The following is a 21,230-nucleotide window of genomic DNA, read 5'->3' on the forward strand; positions in this document are numbered from 1 at the left end:
GTCACCAATCATTTCTCTAAGATGGTGCACTTGGTGCCGCTTCCACGGTTACCTTCTGCACGGGCCTTGGCGGCATTATTCATAAAGCACATTTTCCGTTTACATGGAATGCCTGATAAAATTGTCAGTGACCGGGGTCCCCAGTTCGCGTCTCGGTTTTGGAGAGAGCTCTGCCGTTTACTCAGCATAGAGTTGAATCTCTCCTCTGCATACCATCCCGAGACAAATGGGTTGGTAGAGAGGACCAACCAGACTCTGGTGACATACTTGCGACATTTTGTCTCTGCTAGGCAGGATGATTGGGCATCTTTGCTACCTTGGGCGGAATTTGCCTTGAACAACGCCGTAGCCGATTCCACTGAGCAGACTCCTTTTCTCCTTAATTACGGCCAGCATCCGCGTGTCCCTGTGCCCATGCCTGTGTCATCCACCGATTCTAGGGTGGCAGACATCTGGGACCGCACACAGGATGCCATCCGGGCCTCCAAGGAGAGAATGAGGGTTTCTGCTAATACACACCGGCGCCCCGCTCCGACCTTTGCTCCTGGCGACTTAGTGTGGCTCTCCGCCCGTAACATCAGGCTGCGAGTTGAGTCCACTAAGTTTGCGCCTCGCTGCATTGGCCCGTTCAAGGTTCTGGAACAGGTCAACCCTGTGGTCTACCGTTTGGCTGTGCCTCCACGCCTTGGTATCACCGACACTTTTCACGTTTCCCTCTTAAAGCCCGTTCATTTGTCCCGGTTTTCTGAGTCATCTGCCGGGGCATCGGGTTCATCCTCGGATGAGTTTGAGGTGAATGCTATCGTGGGGTGCAAGGTGTTACGTGGCAAGAAATTTTATCTGGTGGACTGGAAGGGTCACGGTCCAGAAGATAGAACCTGGGAACCTGTGGAGCACATTCGGGCTCCGCTGCTCATTGCAGCTTTTGAGCGTAGCGAGGCTCAAGGAGGGGGGGCCCTAGGAGGGGGGGTAATGTTAGGAGTCAAGTTCCCCCTGCTGCACAGGGGGAATCTCGAGCCATGTCTGCTGTGGTCTCCCATTCTGCATCGGCCGCAGTGGAGCCTGCTCAAAGGAGACATCGGTCCCAGCGTCTCACTGAGTCTGATACTGTGCAAAGGGTTACTGCTGTCTCTCCAGGCTCTGCTATTGTACCCTGCACTGATCTGCGGCGAGCAGGCTTTTCTGGGACTAAGTCCTGCTTTGCACACACTGAGCATGCCCAGGGTAAGATCTCTCAGTGGAGATCAAGGGTCACATGCTCAGGTACTGCAGCAACTTCCATTGGTCCTCCTGGAAGGTCCTGTACCTGATCAAGTTCTGTGGCAGCCTTCCATTGGTCCTTCTTGGAAGGTCCTGTAGGTGCTGCAGCTATATAAGGTTTTCATGACCGCATGGCCATGCGCTAGTGTGGTCATGTGTGTGGTCAGGGACCTGGCTGAAATAAGTCCCTAGAATGCTAGCACCTCCGGCGAGGAGTTTTGTGTATGCAGTCAGGGACCCGGCTGAAATAAGCCCTGTGGTGCAGTATAAGGTGTAGTGCTGGACGGAAGATATATTTCTCCCAGCAGGATACGTTTTGGCCTGTTATTTTCCTAAGGTTGAGGACCTGCAGTGATGTCACGATCACGTGATCAGCCCATGTGATGGGTACCTCACCTGTGGGTGTGGCTATAGACTATGTAATGGAGTTTCTTTTGTTTGGCACATGTTGTTCTGGGTTTGGAGCTGGGCTGGAATGAGCCTGAACTGTTTTTCTCTGCCACATATGCCGCAAAGGACGGTGACATGACTGTTAGCAACCCTGGGAATGGCACCTGGCGGAAGCCGCTGACTTGGCAGCCGCTTAGTTAAGCCCGTCCCGTGTAAGGGTGAGTCTGAGACCAGTGGTTCTCCAAGGTGGAGTATGTTTGGTTTTTTCTCTTACTTTCTTTCATGGACTGTTTAAAGTGCCAATAAACCACTGAAGTTTGGACTGTAAGCCTGTGTGTTGCCTCATTACTGCGGCCCTACCTCTGCTCACCCGAGCCAATCCCTACATTTTGGTGTTCGAATGCGGGCAATCGCAGTGAGGCCAGGCTATTTTTGCTTATTTTTACTCTGAACTCCGGCTTATGTCCTGAGTGAAAGGAGTGGCGCAGACCCAGTCGGGGAACTCTGCAGAAATGGAGGCCACAATAAAAGTGCTTGTGGACGCTATGCAACAACAGCAGCAGGCTACGCAGCAGCAGCAGGAAACCAACTAGCTGTTGATACAGCATATCACAGCGTCGCAGACAAGAGGAGCTTCACGGGGAATCCATGATGTCCGGAAAGCGGTTCGTACAGCGATCCCCAAAATGGAGAAATCGGATGACGTCAAGACATACCTGGAGATGTTTGAGGGAGTGGCTGAGCGGGAGAGACTACCCCGGGACCAGTGGGCAGAAGTCATTGCTCCGTTTCTGGCCCCAGGACCTATGAAAGCCTATCAAGACCTACCCCCCGAGCAGAGGGAGGACTACGCAGTCGTCAAGAGTGAGATACTGGCACGTCTTGGGGTAAATGTTTTGGTCCGGGCCCAGCGGGTACATCAGTGGGAGTTTAACCCCTCCAAGCCAGCTCGCTCTCAGTATTATGACCTGTTGCACTTATTTCAGAAATGGTTGCAGCCTGAGGTACTGTCTCCCGTGGCCATGCTGTACCGCATAGTGACTGATAAATTTTGGAGGGGTTTGCCCCACTCCCTCCAATCATGGATCGGGCAAGCTTCCCCTACTAATGCGCTCCAGATGATGGACCTGATAGAACGATATGGGGCAACCAAAGAGCTCCAGGGAGGGACTCCCCGGAAGGTGTCCGGAAGGTTCCCTAAATCTCCACCCCTGGCTCGGCGAGCAGAGCCTAGGAAGGCCACTCAAGACTTGTCTGGAGGAGAAAGAAGCCCCATAGTCTGCTGGTGGTGCCAGGAGCCTGGTCATATGAGAGCTGATTGCCCCCACCTGGCTGAGCCCATGGAGACAAACTTTGGGTATCGCCAATCCCACTATGCTGAACTGATTTGCGCTACAGGCATCCAGGAGGGACCCAATATGGGACATTTGTGTAAGGTGGTTGTAGAGGGTACCCCAGCCGTGGCCCTACTGGACTCAGGGAGTCTCGTGACTCTGGTACGAGCCAGTCTAGTTCAGTCCAGTGAGTACACTGGTCAGAAAATTGGGGTGTTATGTATACATGGGGACTTAAAAGACTATCCTACTGCACTAGTGGTGATAAACACGCCAGCGGGGAGGCGGTGCCACGAGGTGGGGGTTGTGGTTAACCTACATTATGAATTGATACTTGGTAGAGATTTTCCTTTATTTTCTGTACTTTGGCCAACAGTGGTCTCACCCAGTGGACAACTGCCGACACCAGTGACAACCAGGTTACATTCTCCAGAAGTGGGGCATGAACCTGGTAGCCCAGAGGAAGAAGTGTTGGCGGTAGGGCTGGCCTCCCCTTCGGTGGAGGATGGGGAAAATTCTCCCATAGAAATGTTGGCCGGGGATGTGGAAGACTTGCCGCCAGGACCTGAATTGTTAGACTTAAATGTATCGTGCGATAATTTTGGTACAGCGCAACTCCGAGACCCTACTTTGACTCAGGCCAGGGAAAATGTACTGTTTGTTAACGGGGAACCCCAACAACCTGGGGCAGCCACCGAGTTGCCACACTTTGAGCTAAACCGAGACCTGTTGTATCGAGTTGAGAAAGTACGTGGGGAAAGGGTAGAGCAGTTATTGGTACCTCAGGCCCATCGTAGGCTGATAATGGACCTAGCACATGCGCATGTACTCGGTGGACATTTGGGCCAAAAGAAAACCCTAGACCGAATTTTGCAGCGGTTTTACTGGCTAGGGGTCCATGAAGAAGTTAAACGGTATTGTAATTCCTGTCCTGTGTGCCAGGTAACCAGACCCCAGCCACACTTTCGGAGTCCTTTAGCGCCTTTACCTATTATAGAGGTGCCTTTCGAAAGAGTGGCAATGGATCTGGTAGGTCCTGTCAATAAGTCAGCAAGGGGGCACCAACACATCCTAGTAGCTCTAGATTATGCTACCCGGTATCCTGAGGCTGTTCCGCTGCGCCACACGTCAGCTAAGCTCATAGCAAAGGAACTCATGGGTATGTTTTCTAGAGTGCGGATTCCGCAAGAGATTTTAACAGACCAAGGAACCCCCTTTATGTCAAAAATTATGAAAGAGCTCTGCCGCTTGTTAAATGTCAAACAGTTGCGCACCTCAGTTTATCATCCCCAGACAGATGGGCTGGTAGAAAGATTCAATAAGGCGCTAAAGAGCATGCTAAAAAAAAAAACATTTCTAAAGACGGGAAGGATTGAGATCTTTTACTCCCATATTTGTTGTTTGCAGTACGGGAGGTGCCGCAGGCATCTACGGGGTTCTCGCCCTTTGAATTATTGTATGGCCGACATCCCCGGGGTTTACTTGATATAGCCAAAGAGGCTTGGGAGAACCAACCAACCCCCCACAAGAGTGTAATAGAGCATGTTGCAAAAATGCAGGAAAGGATGGAGACAGTCCTACCATTGGTCCGGGAACATATGGAAGCAGCACAACGGTCTCAGAGTCGGGTCTATAACCGGGAGGCTCGGGTAAGAACCTTTAGTCCTGGGGATCGGGTATTGGTACTTGTGCCCACAGTGGACAGCAAATTTCTGGCAAGGTGGCAGGGGCCCTATGAGATTATGGAGAATGTGGGTCCGGTAGACTATAAGGTACATCAACCAGGTCGAAGGAAGCCAGAGCAGGTTTATCATATTAGTTTGCTTAAACTGTGGAAAGACAGAGACCACCTTGGCGGGGATAGTCCGCTGCCTGCATTTCCTGTAGAGAAGGCTCCATTACCGCTGAGTGAGTCAGGAGAAGCCTTGTCTGTAGTCAAAATACCAGATACTTTGTCTCCTAAACAGGTTCAGGAGGTCCGGGAGTTTGTTAGATGAAATACGGACGTTTTCTCTGAGCTCCCTGGACGTACCTCCATAGTCCAACATGACATTGTTACGGAGCCACAGGTCAAAGTCCGATTAAAGCCATATCGGGTGCCTGAGGCCCGGCGACAAGCCATATCACGGGAGGTGGAAAATATGTTACAATTAGGGGTCATAGAAGAGTCGCAGAGTGACTGGGCCAGTCCAATAGTCCTAATACCTAAGCCTGATGGGACGCTAAGATTCTGTAATGACTTCAGAAAACTTAATGAAGTTTCAAAATTTGATGCTTACCCCATGCCCCGGGTGGATGAGTTGATAGAGCGGTTTGGGCAGGCACGGTATTTTTCAACCCTTGACCTTACAAAAGGGTATTGGCAGGTGCCCCTAACAAAGGCAGCTAAGAAAAAAAACGGCCTTTGTAACGCCCGAAGGGCTGTTTCAGTATAAGGTATTACCCTTTGGTTTGCATGGCGCGCCGGCGACGTTCCAACGGCTAATGGATATTGTTCTCCGTCCCCATCGCCGTTATGCCTCAGCCTATCTGGATGATATTATTGTGTACAGTGCAGACTGGGAAAGTCACTTACCCAAGGTACAGGCGGTGATAGATTCCCTCCGACAAGCAGGGCTAACAGCCAATCCCAAGAAGTGTTCCATAGGGTTGGAGGAAGCTCGGTTCTTGGGTTATGTCATCGGGAGAGGGGTCCTTAAGCCTCAAATAAACAAAGTGGAGGCAAGTCAGAACTGGCCCCGTCCCCTCACAACCAAGCAGGTAAAAGCCTTTTTAGGCTTAGTGGGATATTACAGGCGATTTGTTCCCAACTTTGCAACATTGTCCGCGCCTCTAACAGACTGCTTGAAAGGGAGGAAGTCTGTGATTGTCCAATGGAATGATCAGTTAGAAGAGGCCTTTGGAAAGTTAAAATCAGTACTGTGTGGTACACCCGTTCTAATTACACCCGATTTCAAAAGAGAGTTCATCGTGCAAACCGATGCCTCTGAGATAGGTCTTGGTGCCGTGTTGTCTCAAGAAATTAACGGAGAAGAGCATCCTGTTAGTTTCCTGAGCCGGAAGCTTACCCCAGCCGAAAGCAGGTACAGTATTGTGGAGAGAGAGTGCCTGGCCATTAAATGGGCACTTGAGTCTCTTCGCTATTATTTGCTGGGGAGAAAATTTCGCTTGGTGACAGATCACTCCCCTCTTACATGGATGAGTCAAGCTAAGGAAAGAAATGCACGTGTTAAGAGATGGTTTCTGTCCCTGCAAAATTTTAAATTTTCAGTAGAACATAGGGCAGGCAGACTACAGGGGAATGCAGATGCCCTGTCCAGAGTCCACTGTATGTCACGTGTCCACCCCCATAGGGTTGAACAAAGGGGGGAGGTATGTGGTGCAGTAAAAGGTGTAGTGCTGGACGGAAGATATATTTCTCCCAGCAGGATAAGTTTTGGCCTGTTATTTTCCTAAGGTTGAGGACCTGCAGTGATGTCACGATCACGTGATCAGCCCATGTGATGGGTACCTCACCTGTGGGTGTGGCTATAGACTATGTAATGGAGTTTCTTTTGTTTGGCACATGTTGTTCTGGGTTTGGAGCTGGGCTGGAATGAGCCTGAACTGTTTTTCTCTGCCACATATGCCACAAAGGACGGTGACATGACTGTTAGCAACCCTGGGAATGGCACCTGGCGGAAGCCGCTGACTTGGCAGCCGCTTAGTTAAGCCCGTCCCGTGTAAGGGTGAGTCTGAGACCAGTGGTTCTCCAAGGTGGAGTATGTTTGGTTTTTTCTCTTACTTTCTGTCATGGACTTTAAAGTGCCAATAAACCACTGAAGTTTGGACTGTAAGCCTGTGTGTTGCCTCATTACTGCGGCCCTACCTATGCTCACCCGAGCCAATCCCTACAGCCCCTAGAATGCTGGTACCTCCGGCGAGGAGGTTATGTGTGAACTCAGGGCTGGCTAATAGCCGATAGAATTCCGGCTCCACCGGAGAGGAGCTGCGTGTTGGTTGGACTGCATGACCACTGTCGGCTCTACACAATAGCTGTGTCCCCTGTGAGCTAAACAGGGCACGGCGTTCTCTTTACTACGGGCTCTGTGAAGTAACAGAGTTCGTTTATTCTAATTTGCTTCCCCGCCTTACTTAGCAGCAGGTTCTTTCCTGCACGGTGGATCCCGGGTTGCGAACGCACCTATCCCATCTAATAAATATATTCGGTGCGTTCCGCCAACCCTAACAATGTCAACTTCAGGAAAAGTGCCAGAAGCAACACCGTGACCTCTATGTAACTTTTGTTGATTTGACCAAGGCTTTCGACACAATCAGTAGAGACGGCCTGTGGAAGATCATGGCAAAATTCGGCTGCCCGAGTAAGTTCATCTCAGTCATCCGGCAGTTCTATGATGGCATGATGGTGAAGGTTCTGAGCGATGGAGATGTATCTGTCTGAGGCTTTCCCAGTAACAAACAGCGTAAAACAAGGCTGCGTGCTTGCTCCAACCCTGTTCAGTATGCTGTTCTCTGCAATGTTAAGTGATGCCTTTAACAACTGTGAAGATGGAATCCAGGTTAGGTACAGGACTGATGTCAAGCTATTCAACCCAAAACGCCAAAAGGCGGTTACAAAAGTGCATGAAACTGTTATCCGTGAATTATTATTTGCTGATGACTGTGCACTTAAGGCTAGCACAGAACAGCAGATGCAGCATGAAATGGACTGTTTTTCACAAGCTTGCGATAGTTTTGGTCTTGAGATCAACATTAGAAAAACCGAAGTCATGTATCAACCGGTTCCAGGTAAACTGTACAAGGAGCCATGTATCACGGTGAAGGAGCAAAACCTCAAAGCAGTCAATAACTTCACCTACTTAGGCAGCACACTTTCCCGTGAAGTAACCATAGACGCTGAGGTTAATAATAGAATCGCCAAAGCCAGTGCCGCCTTCGGGAGACTGCGTAAGAACATCTGGGAATGAAGGGGACTCAGCCTTACCACCAAGCTGAAGGTCTACTGCGTGGTGGTCCTCACCACACTTCTCTATGCTAGCGAGACCTGGACAGTGTACAGCCGGCATGCTAAACAGCTTAATTATTTCCACATGAGTTGTCTCCACAGACTCCTCCACATCAGGTGGCAAGACAATGTCCCGGACACGGCAATTCTGGAACAAACTGGGCTCTGCAGCGTTTACACTCTCCTGCTGAAAGTCCAAGCCAGGTGGGCTGGACACGTGGTTAGAATGCCTGACAGCCGACTACCAAAACAACTGCTGTACGGAGAACTGTGCCAAGGAAAGCGAGCAGTTGTGGGGCAGAAGAAGCGCTATAAAGACTGCCTTAAGGTGTCTCTCAAAAACCTGGAAGTCAGCACCAATGAATGGGAAAAGCTTGCCCTGGATCGTCCAGGTTGGCGGGGCAGGATCACCTCAGGAGCACGTGCAGCTGAAGATAGGAAAATCTTTGACGCAAAAAGAAAGCGCACTGTATGCAAGGCACAAGTGGAATCTGGTGTACTGACTACATCTGCTTCCTTATGTCAAGTATGTGGGCGAACCTTCAGGGCCCGGATCGGACTCATCAGCCACCTCCGGACCCATAACTACTAATTCTCTTCTAACCCTGAAGTCATGGTCATCTTCCAAAACGAAGGACGAACATCACTGTATGGGGAGAAATTGATCTAATAGTGATTGTTCTGTCCCCATTATTCTTCCTCAGCCGGTGGAAAGAGGCCGGGAAACAAGCATCAAACGACTTCAATATTGTCGATCACACTTGTTTAGCGGCCTGAACTCAGTCTATGTAACTACAACCAAAATGTTTCTACGTGATGTGCAATATTTCAGCATTTGGGGCCCCATTTTAAACTTTTGACCGGGGACCCACTTTGCCTAAAAGAGGCCCTGGTTTTGACTAACGTTTATTGTTTTTTTTTCTATGGCATGTAATCTGCAATATAAATATACAGCTCTGGCAAATATTAAGAGACCACTGCAAAATTTTAAGATTGTCTGATTTTTCTCTTTATAGGTATATTTTTAAGTAAAATGTAAATTGTTCTTTTATTCTACACTCCCTGACAGAAGTTATGTCGCTTATCCATGTTATGTAAATAAAAGCTTATAACACGATATTACATCCATCCATTGGTTGTATAAATTATTCTTTTGAAAGCTGAAACCCTCCGAAATGTGATTTAGGTTAAGAAAATAAATTGGCATCAATGCAGAAATATTTATCAGTTAATGGACACAGAATGGTCAGATTTTGGCAAGACGAAAGTTTTGTCGCCCACAGAAAGTAATGTGATATTCAAATAAATAATTAACTTAAAATACAAATATATGTGCATAACATTGGTGAATGAAGTTGTGGTGCTATTAGAGTCATATTTGATATTTTGTGTGACTTCCATGAGCTTGAAGGACTGCATCTATGCGGTTCAACAATGATTCATACAATTTATTAATGGAGTCATCAGGAATAGCAAAGAATGCAGTCTTACATGCCTCCCAGAGTTCATCTGGATTCTTTGGTTTTGTCTTCCAAGCTTCCTCTTTCATCCTACCCCAAACATGCTCAATGATGTTCATGTCTGGTGACTGGGATGCCCAGTCCTTGAGCACCTTGATCTTTTTTTGCCTGGAGGAACTTTGTTGTAGAGATGGATGTATGAGATGGAGTACCATCCTGCTGCAGAATTTGCCCCCTTTTATGATTTGGAATATAAGAGGTACTTCTTGATATTTTAGGCTATTGATATTGCCTTCCACTTTGCAAATGTTTCGCACACCCCCATACTGAATGTAACCCCAGACCATGATCTTTCCACCACCAAATTTAACTGTTTTCTGGGTGTATTTTGGATCCAAACGGGCTCCAGTAGGTCTCATGCAGTATTTGGGGTGGCTGTGGTGTAATTCTACTGAAGAATCATCGGAGAAATCCACCCTCTGCCACTTTTCCAGAGTCCATCTGTTTAGCAGGCTGTGGGACTTTTGTTTAGTGCTGGCTTCTGGACACAGATTCGATCATGGAGGCCATTTCGATACAGAATCCTACAAACTGTTCTAGTTGACATAGGGACTTGAGGTGACCAGGCCTGTTGGAGCTCTGCTGCAGTGGAAGAGGGGCTTGCTTTGGATTTTCTAACCAACAAACATTCCTGAGCAGTTGTCTTGTGGGGTCTGCCGGACCTGGGCTTGTCAAACACATCTCTGGTCTCTTCAAATCTTTTTTTAATTCTTTGTACTTGATGCTGAGACACATTAAAGATGCCAGCCACCTCTGCAGTGGATCTGGTCTTCAGCCTCTTGATAACCCAGGCTTTGGTCACAGGGTGGATTTTTGGCATATTGTCAGAGCTCAAGTTGCAGTTCAAGTGAGGGTCTGGGGTGCTGGGTTTCTTTTTATACACACACACTAATTAACCGATCATTTACTGAGCACAGGTGAGGTGTAAACTAGGATTGGGTGCATTATATGACCAGGCGACAAAACTTTTGTCTTGCCAAAATCTGACCATTCTGTGTCCATTAACTGATCAATATTTCTGTATTGATGCCAATTTTTTTTTTTTAACCTTAACCACATTTCGGAGGGTTTCAGCTTTCAAAATAATAATTTATACAACCAATGGATGAATTTAACATCAGGTTATAAGCTTTAAGTTACATAACATGTATAAGCGACATAACTTCTGTCAGGGAGTGTATAAACTACTGACAACATGTCTCCGAAGTTCCAAGCAATACATTTTTTATTTATTTTCTGAAAATGAGAAATGGTCAAAATAACAAAAAAATGCAGTGCTTGCAGACCTCAAATAATACAAAAAAACCAAACAAACAAATTCAGAATCATTCAGAAACAACAACAGTCATGTTTTAACTCAGGAAGGGTTCAGAAATCAATATTTTGTGGAATAACCATGATTTTTAATCACAGCTTTCATGCGTCTTGCCATGCTTTCCACCAGTCTTTCACACTGCTTTTGGGTGACCTTATGCCACTCCTGGTACAAAAATTTAAGCAGTTCTTCTTTATTTGATGGCTTGTGACTATCCATCTTCCTCTTGATTACATTCCAGAGGTTTTCAATGGGGTTCATGTATGGAGATTGGGCTGCCCACGACAGGGATTTCATGTGGTGGTCCTTCATCCACACCTTGACTGATCTAGCTGTGTGGCATGGCGCATTGTCCTGCTGGAAAAAAACAGTCCTCAGAGTTGGGGAACAGTGCCTGAGCAGAAGGAATCAACTGTTTTTCCAGGATAACCTTGTATGCGGCTTGATTCATACGTCCTTCGCAAAGATTAAGGCTGGTTTCACACTGGCATAGGGCAGAGCTGCGAAGGGCTGCGTAGTTCCTCCGTTAAGCCCTGCCAACTGCCACACCTCTTCCATTCAGCTCAGCCTACGTCAGCATGCGTCCTGCGTACCTATCTTTCACATTGGGTATGCAGGCCATGCGAATGTATGCGGATGCCTCCGCATGCGTCGTTTTGCTGCTGCGCCGACAGCAAAAAAAATGCAACATGTTGCGTTCGACGCAGTTCGATGCAGCGTCAAAACGACTTTTCTTTTCAACTCCTTTGGCATGGCTAAAAGTTATTTTTTCATTCCTATTTCTTTTGGGATATTACTAGCACTTGTTTTGCCATCCAGCTTGTACTGTTTCAAGAGGATTGTGAACACCACAGCAGTGTTTTTTTATACTTTCCTTCGTTAAATAAGATTTGGTTCAGGTGATCACCTAATCTGAAGCACATTAAGTAGAATAAGGTGTACTCTGGATGGAATTCAACTGACACTGGAATGGAATCGTTGTCAGACATGTAGAGAAGCTGATTTTTATAAAACTGTGCAGTGGGCTCTTAATTTTTGCCAGAGCTGTAGCTTTATTCTATGAATCATTGTTTCTGTAGCATTAACATGTTTTTTTTATAATTTACCATTTTAAAGCAATGTTAGTTTTAATCAAATAATTATTTATTTTTGTAAGTGATTTTTTATAAGTAGCTGTGAATCAACTCATCACATCAGTCTATGGCCGGGTTCTGACGGCGGTATGGAAAATCAATTGGCAGATATGACTGAAAGAGTGCAACTTGTGGTCATTTGCACAGTGGATGTGCAGGCGTTACCTTCTATAGCATGCAGTACACCAGACGAGTGCGTGAAATGATTTTTTTACCATTAAAAGTAAACTATTTATAACGTAATTACTGGCCAGTGAGCTCCTCTGTACAATTCCTAGTAGGCAAAAACCCTGTAGCAGAACTGTGTAAAGACCTTTGTCAAGCTGTAGCCACCAGGGTTCTCCATCAGCACCCTGTGACTTCTGACAGAGGCATCTAAGAAGTCAAACAACCAGCACTGGACCCTTCTTGAATGTCAATTGCTATATTGGGGTATAGCTGGGTAACACTGATGCCGTTCTGTGAGTAAATCTAGATGGATTATGTGTGTCTAAACCTACCGTGCTTTTATATGTACTTGTACATCCAGATGTGGTTAGGTAAATACGTGAACATTTCCAACCCTGTTATCTTACCATGCAATCATAACACCGTTGTCTGTGCAGAGGTTTGGTGGAGGACACAACAAAGACATATCCAGATCATCTGTTAAATTTTGTAGAACTTTGCAAATATATTTATTGCTGGCAACCCCTCCAGATACAACCTAAAATAGGAACATACAGACAGTTATATAGCCTTACACTTTGGACATCTATGAATATCAATTCAATCTATCTTAATTTGTCTTCAATTCATCAGAAACGTATTTTCAAAACTTTCACTGGTTAGGATCAGCATGGCAGCTCAAAATGCACAAATGTAAAGTGTAATAATTTGATAAGATTTTAACTTGATAAAGTCTGGGAAATAATTTGTTTGGCTAGCACAAAATAATTTATTGAGTCAGTTCATACATGATCAGTTGACAGCATTTGTTTTATTGGGTCTCATAATTACAATAGCCTGGTGATCAATGACCATAGTATAATCACTTTTCAGATGCAAGACGCATGAGTCAGTTATATATGAGCATTGCATTTGAAGACAGAAAACTTTTCAAAGCTAAGAGCATCACTACACTGTATAGACTAGAGCTTCCTGTTCATAAATAAAAAAAATGTGAATTATTCACATGGATTACAGGTAGATACAGTACAGTAGCCTATTTATTCCTATGGGGAGCAAAAACAGAAAAAATCTTAAGACAAATTAAAAAATAAACAATTTAAAAATTGTAATCTAAATATTGCTTACAAAAAAGGTAAAAAGCAAATTAAATGCAAAAAATAAAGAATTTGACCCTGATGTCACAGTCTACTTTCAACTTCAGGATGGAGCATTAGTTTTCAAATATGACTTGTGTCTGTTTGTGTGGTAAACAGAGATAACGAATTTGTTCAAAAAAAGATTGTCAAACATAAATTCGGCATGAATATGGCACATTCAGATTCGTGATTGGAAACACAAGCAAAATTTTATAAAATCGGAAAAAAAAATCGGTAACAATTGGTAAAAAGTGCGGGAAAATATTTGCTTTGCCGCAAAAGTATTTTCAGCATTTTGGCTCCAATAATGGTGGTGTATGTTGAGCGTGCGGCACGTGTTTGATGAGGGGAGGGGGTTTGCAGAGTTCAGTGGCGCGGTGTGCTTGTAAACTGTAATTTCTTATTTTTCAAACTTTATGTGTGCACATTGCGGCTAACCGATCAGGGCACAGGAAACGTCCACATTGTCCTGACACAACGGCTTGTGTCACTGGCTGCTGAAATCACATGTCCCTCTCCATATGTTGAGGAGAGCCATAAGATCAAATACTTAATTAACCTCAAGACATGAGAGAAGTGACCCATAACGTGTATTGTTTAACCTTACTTATGCTTTCTCAGATCAAAGTGAGACACTAAAGATGGCTGCCATTTCCTGTTTCAGCACACCATGTGCTGATATCCAAGATGATGACCTCATGGATCCACCCACAGTGACGCCCACCTTGATGACCTCATGGACCAACCTACCCTGATGACCTCATGGATCCGCCCAGGGACTTGCTCATTGCCCAACCCACTAACCAATGGAATACATCCGATCACTACCATTTTAGAGCTAACCGAGCCCCCCTTACAGGGGTTATAGAAACCTGTGTTCTGACTAAATAAAGCCTTGGAGCTGAGCCATGGATTGATCAAGGAGAGTTTACATCTGACTGTGTGTCTGTCTGGTGTATTTCTTTAGTGCGCACCTGATCAATATCCATTAGGGCCAGGACTAGGCAACTGGAGTGAACATATCTTAATTGTTCAACCTAACACATACAAAGAGCGGACATCTTGTTTTAGCACCATTTTGACACTAAGAGAGGCTGCCCCTGACACTAGCACTGTTAGCAGCTAGATTTTAGCTAGTTAGCTAGGTGGTTGTTTCTTAGGCTTCTTTCACACTTCAGTTGTTTGGCGTCAGTCACTTCCGACATAGTGACGGATCGACGGATCCGTCAGAATTGTTGAGAAAACGGTTCCAACGGATCCGTTTTTTTGACGGATCCGTTACTTGGGGGTTGTCTGGGAAAAGTATCTACTTTTTGGAGCATGCGCAATTGAAAAAGCGGATTGGGTGATGGATCCGCCGAAATGACGGTCGCGACGGATCCGTCGCCCATAGGCGGCCATTCTATGGAATGACGGACGCGACGGATCCGCCGCGAACCGTCATTTCGGCGTTGACAAAAAACGTTTCAATGTCCGTCTATGTCTAGACAACGTCCGTCAAATTTCGACGGATCCGTCGCATGGCGGATGGAACGGACGACCATCCGTCACAATCCGTCGCCAATGCAAGTCTATGGGAAAATAACGGATCCGCCAAAAAAAAAATGACGGATCCGTTATTTGAGGAAACTGGCGGTTTTAGACTGACGCCAAACAACTGAAGTGTGAAAGAGGCCTTAGGCCGCAGTCAAACTCGCAAGGAATCGCATAGCACTCGGACCGCTGTTAATCTATGGGGCAGCTCCCATCACCATTTTTTTTATTTTTTCATATGTGCGAAAGCATGCTTGAATTTGATGCGTATATCGGCCAAGACTCGCCAATACAAGTCAATTGATGCGAGAGAAAAAAAAAATAAAAAGTCGCACAGCACTCGCACTCGTAGTTTTAGTTATTGGTTACCATTATAAATCCTATTTGACTGATCTGCTACTCACAGCACTTACATTATAAACCCAGGTTTTTTGGGGGGGTTTCTTATATTTACCCCAATTGTAGGGATGCTGTGTGCTGGTCCCCCAACACTGAGCTTTTTCCTCCTGATTTGGTCCCTTTTAAGGGCATACTAGGAATCGTTCAAATTTTGACATGTTTTGATTATTAATATCCCAGGGTGCATTGGATAAATATCTATTAGGAGCTGTATTGCCTCAGGGTTATAAGATTGCATTGCACTTATTGTATCTGTTTATTGCAGTGGGTTTGAGTGGTTGTTCTCACATGTTTTTACTTGTGTTTTAGGTTTTCTGTTTCTGTAATTAAGGGTCAATACTATTATATTTTATTATTTTGGTGTAGTGTGCATGCCTTACAGTAGTGCTTTTCTTCTTTTTGGCATCATTATTTGTTTTTACTACTGGCCTTTGCATCTCCCTTGGTTATCTTTGTATAGTAGTGCGCCTGGTTCCATAAAGGTAAAAGTTATAAGACCATCTCCAAGCAGCTTGATGTTCCTGTGACTACAGTTGCACATATTATTCAGAAATTCAAGATCCATGGGACTGTAGCCAACCTCCCTGGACGTGGCCGCATGAGGAAAATTGATGACAAATCAAAGAGACGGATAATAACAATGTTAACAAAAGAGCCCAGAAAAACTTCCAAACAGATTAAAGGTGAACTTCAAGCTCAAGGAACATCAGTGTCAGATCGCACCACCCGTTGTTGTATGAGCCAAAGTGGACTTCATGGGAGACGACCAAGGAGGACACCATTGTTGAAAAAAAAAAATCATAAAAAACCCAGACTGGAATTTGGCAATCTACATGTTGACAAGCCACAAAGCTTCTGAGAGAATGTCCTATGGACAGATGAGACAAAAATTGAACTTTTTGGCAAGGCACTTCAGCTTTATGTTCACAGATGGAAAAATTAAGCATATCAAGAAAAGAACACTGTCCCTTCCGTGAAACATGGAGGAGGCTCTGTTATGCTCTGGGGCTGCTTTGCTGCATCTGGCACAGGGTGTCTAGAATCTGTGGAGAGTAAATTTAAATCTCAGGACTATCAAGGGATTCTAGAGATAAATGTGCTGTCCAGTGACAGAAAGCGTGTCTCAGTCACAGGTCATGGGTCTTGCAACAGGATAATGACCCTAAATGCACAGCTAAAAACACCCAAGAATGGCTAAGAGGAAAACATTGGACTATTCTGAAGTGGCCTTCTATGAGCCCTGACCTAAATCCTATTGAGCATCTTTGGAAAGAGCTGAAACATGCCGTCTAGAAATGGCAACCTTCAAACACAAGACAACTGGAGCAGTTTGCTCTTGAGGAGTGGGCCAAAATACCTGTCGAGAGGTGAAGAAGTCTCATTGACAGTTACATGAATCGCTTGATTGCAGTGATTGCCTCAAAAGGTTGCGCATCAAAATATTAAGTTATGGGTACCATCATTCTGTCCAGGCCTATTTCATGAGTTTTTTATTTTTTTAAAAATTCTGTGGAAGCATGGTTGAAAAGCAATGTCTTGACTTTCATTTATTCTTCTTCATAGATCTTTTATTTATTATTACTTTTGTCAGATTCAAGTTATTTCTGTGACCATTGTGGGTTTTTCTGTCATTAAATGAGGGGTACCAACAATTTGGACCACTTGTGTATTTTTCTGGACTGTCTTCAACATAACTGTCATGCACCTGGATTCAAACCCTTGAGCCTGTGCTTTGTGGTCGGCTCAATGTCCACCGAGCCACAACAGATACACCTATTCTTTTGGTGTTTAGTTTTTCTTATCCTTGCCTCACCTTTCGTCTGCCCTATTTTCTGCTGGTGATTTTGTCTGTACAGCCGTACTACTGTAGTTTAAGCCAGTGAGTGAAAGATCAGCTGCGGTTTATCTCTCTGCTGTTTTGTTCTTTACACTGCACCTATCTTCTATTTCTTCTAAGGAAGTAAGCAGGAAATTCTCTAACAGTACGTAGTTAATCTTTTATTTTTTTTATTTCATGGTTTGTTTTACTCACTCTGGTATCTCTTTCTATTTCAGTACACTTTCTCTTCTGTAGACAATTTGCTCCCTGCCAGCCCTCAGGTTCATTAGGAGGAACATGAAACATTCAACGGCATTTCAGGCAGCATAGGTCAGAGTTACCATCATCTAGTCTGCGGTTAGCGCTCTCTCTGCTTGACCAGGAACCACTAGGGACTGTGGGATGAGGATCTCTAGTGTGTACGGAAACCGGCAGGGTCAGCTGCAGTTTTTCAGAGTGAGATTCTTGTTATGATCCTTAGTGGTTGAGGATCACGAATTACTCCAGCTAAGTAACAAACATAGGACAAGCTCTAGGGAGGTGGCAAACTGGACTAACCGCAAATCTGAACCTATCCAAACACACTAGAAGTAGCCGGTGAACGTGCCTAAAAAATCCTAGACGTCTCGAGCCAGCCTGAGGAACTAACTACCCCTAGAGAGAAAGAAAGACCTCTCTTGCCTTCAGAGAAATAATCCCCAAAGATATAGACGCCCCCAACAAATAATAACGGTGAGGTAAGAGGAAGGCACATACACAGGGGTGAAAACAGATTCAGCAAATGAGGCCCACTAATACTAGATAGCAGAAAATAGTAAGGGGTCTGTGCGGTCAGTAAAAAACCCTAACAAAATATCCACACAGATTTCAAGAACCCCCGCACCAACTAACGGTGTGGGGGGAGAAACTCAGTCCCCTAGAGCAACCAGCAAGCGAGGAGATCACATCTTAGCAAGCTGGACAAGAAACATGATGAATGCTGATAATCAAAAAATGAACGGACAAAAACTTAGCTTGTCTTGGAGAGGCTGGGAGCAAGGTAATCACAAGGAATCTGAAGAGCACTGAATACATTGACAGCAGGCAAGGAACTGAGTATCCAGGTGAGTCAAATAGGAAACGAACCAAGGATAACGAACCAGCTGATGCAGCCAACCTGCAGAAGACAACACTACACAGTACCGCTCGTGACCACTAGAGGGAGCCTAAAAATAGAGTTCACAACAGTACCCCCCCCTTGAGGAGGGGTCACCGAACCCTCATCAAGACCCCCAGGGCGATCAGGATGAGCCGCGTGGAAGGCACGAACCAAATCGGCCGCATGAACATCAGAGGCGACAACCCAGGAATTATCCTCCTGACCATAGCCCTTCCACTTCACCAAATACTGAAGCCTCCGACTAGAGATACGAGAATCCAAAATCTTCTCCACCACGTACTCCAATTCACCCTCGACCAGCACCGGAGCAGGAGGGTCAACAGAAGGAACCACAGGTACCACATACCTCCGCAACAAAGACCTATGGAACACATTATGAATGGCAAACGATGCTGGGAGATCCAAACGAAAAGACACCGGGTTAAGGATTTCCAAGATCTTATAAGGACCGATGAAGCGAGGCTTGAATTTAGGAGAGTAGACCTTCATAGGAACATACCGAGAAGACAGCCACACCAAATCCCCAACACGAAGTCGGGGACCCACACCGCGGCGGCGGTTGGCAAAGCGCTGAGCCTTCTCCTGTGACAACCTCAAATTGTCCACCACATGGTTCCAAATCTGCTGCAACCTATCCACCACAGAATCCACCCCAGGACAGTCAGAAGACTCAACCTGACCCGAGGAAAAACGAGGATGGAAACCAGAATTGCAGAAAAAAGGCGAAACCAAAGTAGCAGAACTAGCCCGATTATTAAGGGCAAACTCGGCCAATGGCAAAAAAGTCACCCAATCATCCTGATCAGCAGAAACAAAACATCTCAAATAAGTTTCCAACGTCTGATTAGTTCGCTCGGTTTGGCCATTAGTCTGAGGATGGAAGGCCGACGAAAAAGATAAATCAATGCCCATCTTAGCACAAAAAGTCCGCCAAAACCTGGACAAATACTGGGATCCTCTATCAGACACAATATTTTCAGGAATGCCGTGCAAGCGAACCACATTCTGAAAAAATAGAGGAACCAAATCGGAGGAGGAAGGCAACTTAGGCAAGGGCACCAAATGGACCATCTTGGAAAAACGATCACACACCACCCAGATGACAGACATTTTCTGAGATACTGGAAGATCCGAAATAAAATCCATGGAAATGTGCGTCCAAGGCCTCTTCGGGACAGGCAAAGGCAAAAGTAAACCGCTGGCACGAGAACAGCAAGGCTTAGCCCGAGCACAAATCCCACAAGACTGCACAAAGGAACGCACATCCCGCGACAAGGAAGGCCACCAGAAGGACCTAGCCACCAAATCTCTGGTACCAAAAATCCCAGGATGACCCGCCAACACCGAAGAATGAACCTCGGAAATAACTCTGCTGGTCCATCTATCCGGAATAAACAGTCTCTCTGGTGGACAACGGTCAGGTCTATCCGCCTGAAATTTCTGCAGCACTCGTCGCAAATCTGGGGAAATGGCAGACAAAATCACTCCCTCTCTGAGAATACCAGCCGGCTCAGAAACTCCCGGAGAGTCAGGCACAAAACTCCTAGAAAGTGCATCAGCCTTCACGTTCTTCGAACCAGGCAGGTATGAGACCACAAAGTTGAAACGGGAGAAAAACAGCGACCAACGAGCCTGTCTAGGATTCAGGCGCTTGGCAGATTCGAGGTAAATCAGGTTTTTGTGATCAGTCAAGACCACCACACGATGTTTAGCTCCTTCGAGCCAATGTCGCCACTCCTCAAATGCCCACTTCATAGCCAACAACTCCTGATTACCAACATCATAATTCCGCTCGGCAGGCGAAAACTTTCTTGAAAAGAAAGCACATGGCTTCATCACAGAGCCATCAGAGCTTCTCTGCGACAAAACAGCCCCTGCTCCAATCTCAGAAGCATCAACCTCGACCTGGAAGGGGAGAGAGACATCTGGTTGACATAAGACTGGAGCTGAAGAAAACCGGTGCTTCAGTTCCCGAAAGGCCTCACGGCCGCAGGAGACCAATTAGTCACATCAGAACCCTTCTTGGTCAAATCCGTCAAAGGTTTAACCACGCTAGAAAAATTAGCGATTAAACGACGGTAAAAATTAGCAAAACCCAAGAACTTCTGAAGACTCTTAACAGACGTAGGCTGAGTCCAGTCATGAATAGCCTGGACCTTGACTGGGTCCATCTCCACAGTAGAAGGAGAAAAAATAAAACCCAAAAAGGAGACCTTCTGTACTCCGAAGAGGCATTTTGAGCCCTTCACAAATAAAGCATTAGCACGCAGGACCTGAAACACCATCCTGACCTGCTTCACATGGGATTCCCAATCATCAGAAAAGACCAAAATGTCATCCAGATAAACAATCATAAATTTATCCAGATATTCTCGGAAGATGTCATGCATGAAGGACTGAAACACAGAAGGAGCATTAGAGAGTCCAAAAGGCATCACTAAGTACTCAAAATGGCCTTCGGGCGTATTAAATGCTGTTTTCCATTCATCTCCCTGCTTAATGCGCACAAGGTTATACGCACCACAGAGATCTATCTTAGTGAACCAACTGGCCCCCTTAATCTGAGCAAACAAATCAGACAATAGTGGCAAAGGATACTGAAATTTGACTGTGATTTTATTCAGAAGACGATAATCTATACAAGGTCTCAAAGAACCGTCCTTCTTGGCCACAAAAAAAAATCCTGCACCAAGAGGGGAAGAGGATGGGCGAATATGTCCCTTCTCCAAAGACTCCTTTATATAACTCCGCATCGCGGCATGCTCTGGTATAGACAAATTAAAAAGTCGTCCCTTAGGGAATTTACTACCAGGAATTAAATTTATAGCACAGTCACAATCCCTATGAGGAGGCAGGGCACTGGACCTGGGCTCATCAAATACATCCTGGTAGTCAGATAAAAACTCAGGGACCTCAGAAGGAGTGGAAGAAGCAATAGACACCAACGGAGTATCGCCATGAATTCCCTGACAACCCCAACTTGACACAGACATAGCTTTCCAATCTAAAATTGGATTATGAGCCTGCAGCCATGGCAGACCCAAAACGACAACATC

General features: G+C 45.6%; 1 protein-coding gene across 18 annotated transcripts in view; it reads right to left on the bottom strand.

Annotated features, from left to right (window-relative positions):
- OSGEPL1 (O-sialoglycoprotein endopeptidase like 1) overlaps positions 1–21,230 on the bottom strand; it is a 165,267-nt gene that overhangs the window by 53,965 nt on the left and 90,072 nt on the right. For 17 of the 18 annotated variants that reach the window (XM_077275431.1, XM_077275430.1, XM_077275426.1 and 14 more), the window contains one exon: positions 12,533–12,663. In XM_077275431.1, the coding sequence (XP_077131546.1) occupies positions 12,533–12,663 (131 nt within the window). Of the gene's footprint in view, positions 1–12,528; positions 12,664–21,230 lie in introns of those variants that run through there. The other variant, XM_077275432.1, reaches the window with a different exon arrangement.

The sequence above is a fragment of the Ranitomeya variabilis genome, chromosome 7, assembly GCF_051348905.1.
Source record: "Ranitomeya variabilis isolate aRanVar5 chromosome 7, aRanVar5.hap1, whole genome shotgun sequence".
NCBI lineage: Eukaryota > Metazoa > Chordata > Amphibia > Anura > Dendrobatidae > Ranitomeya > Ranitomeya variabilis.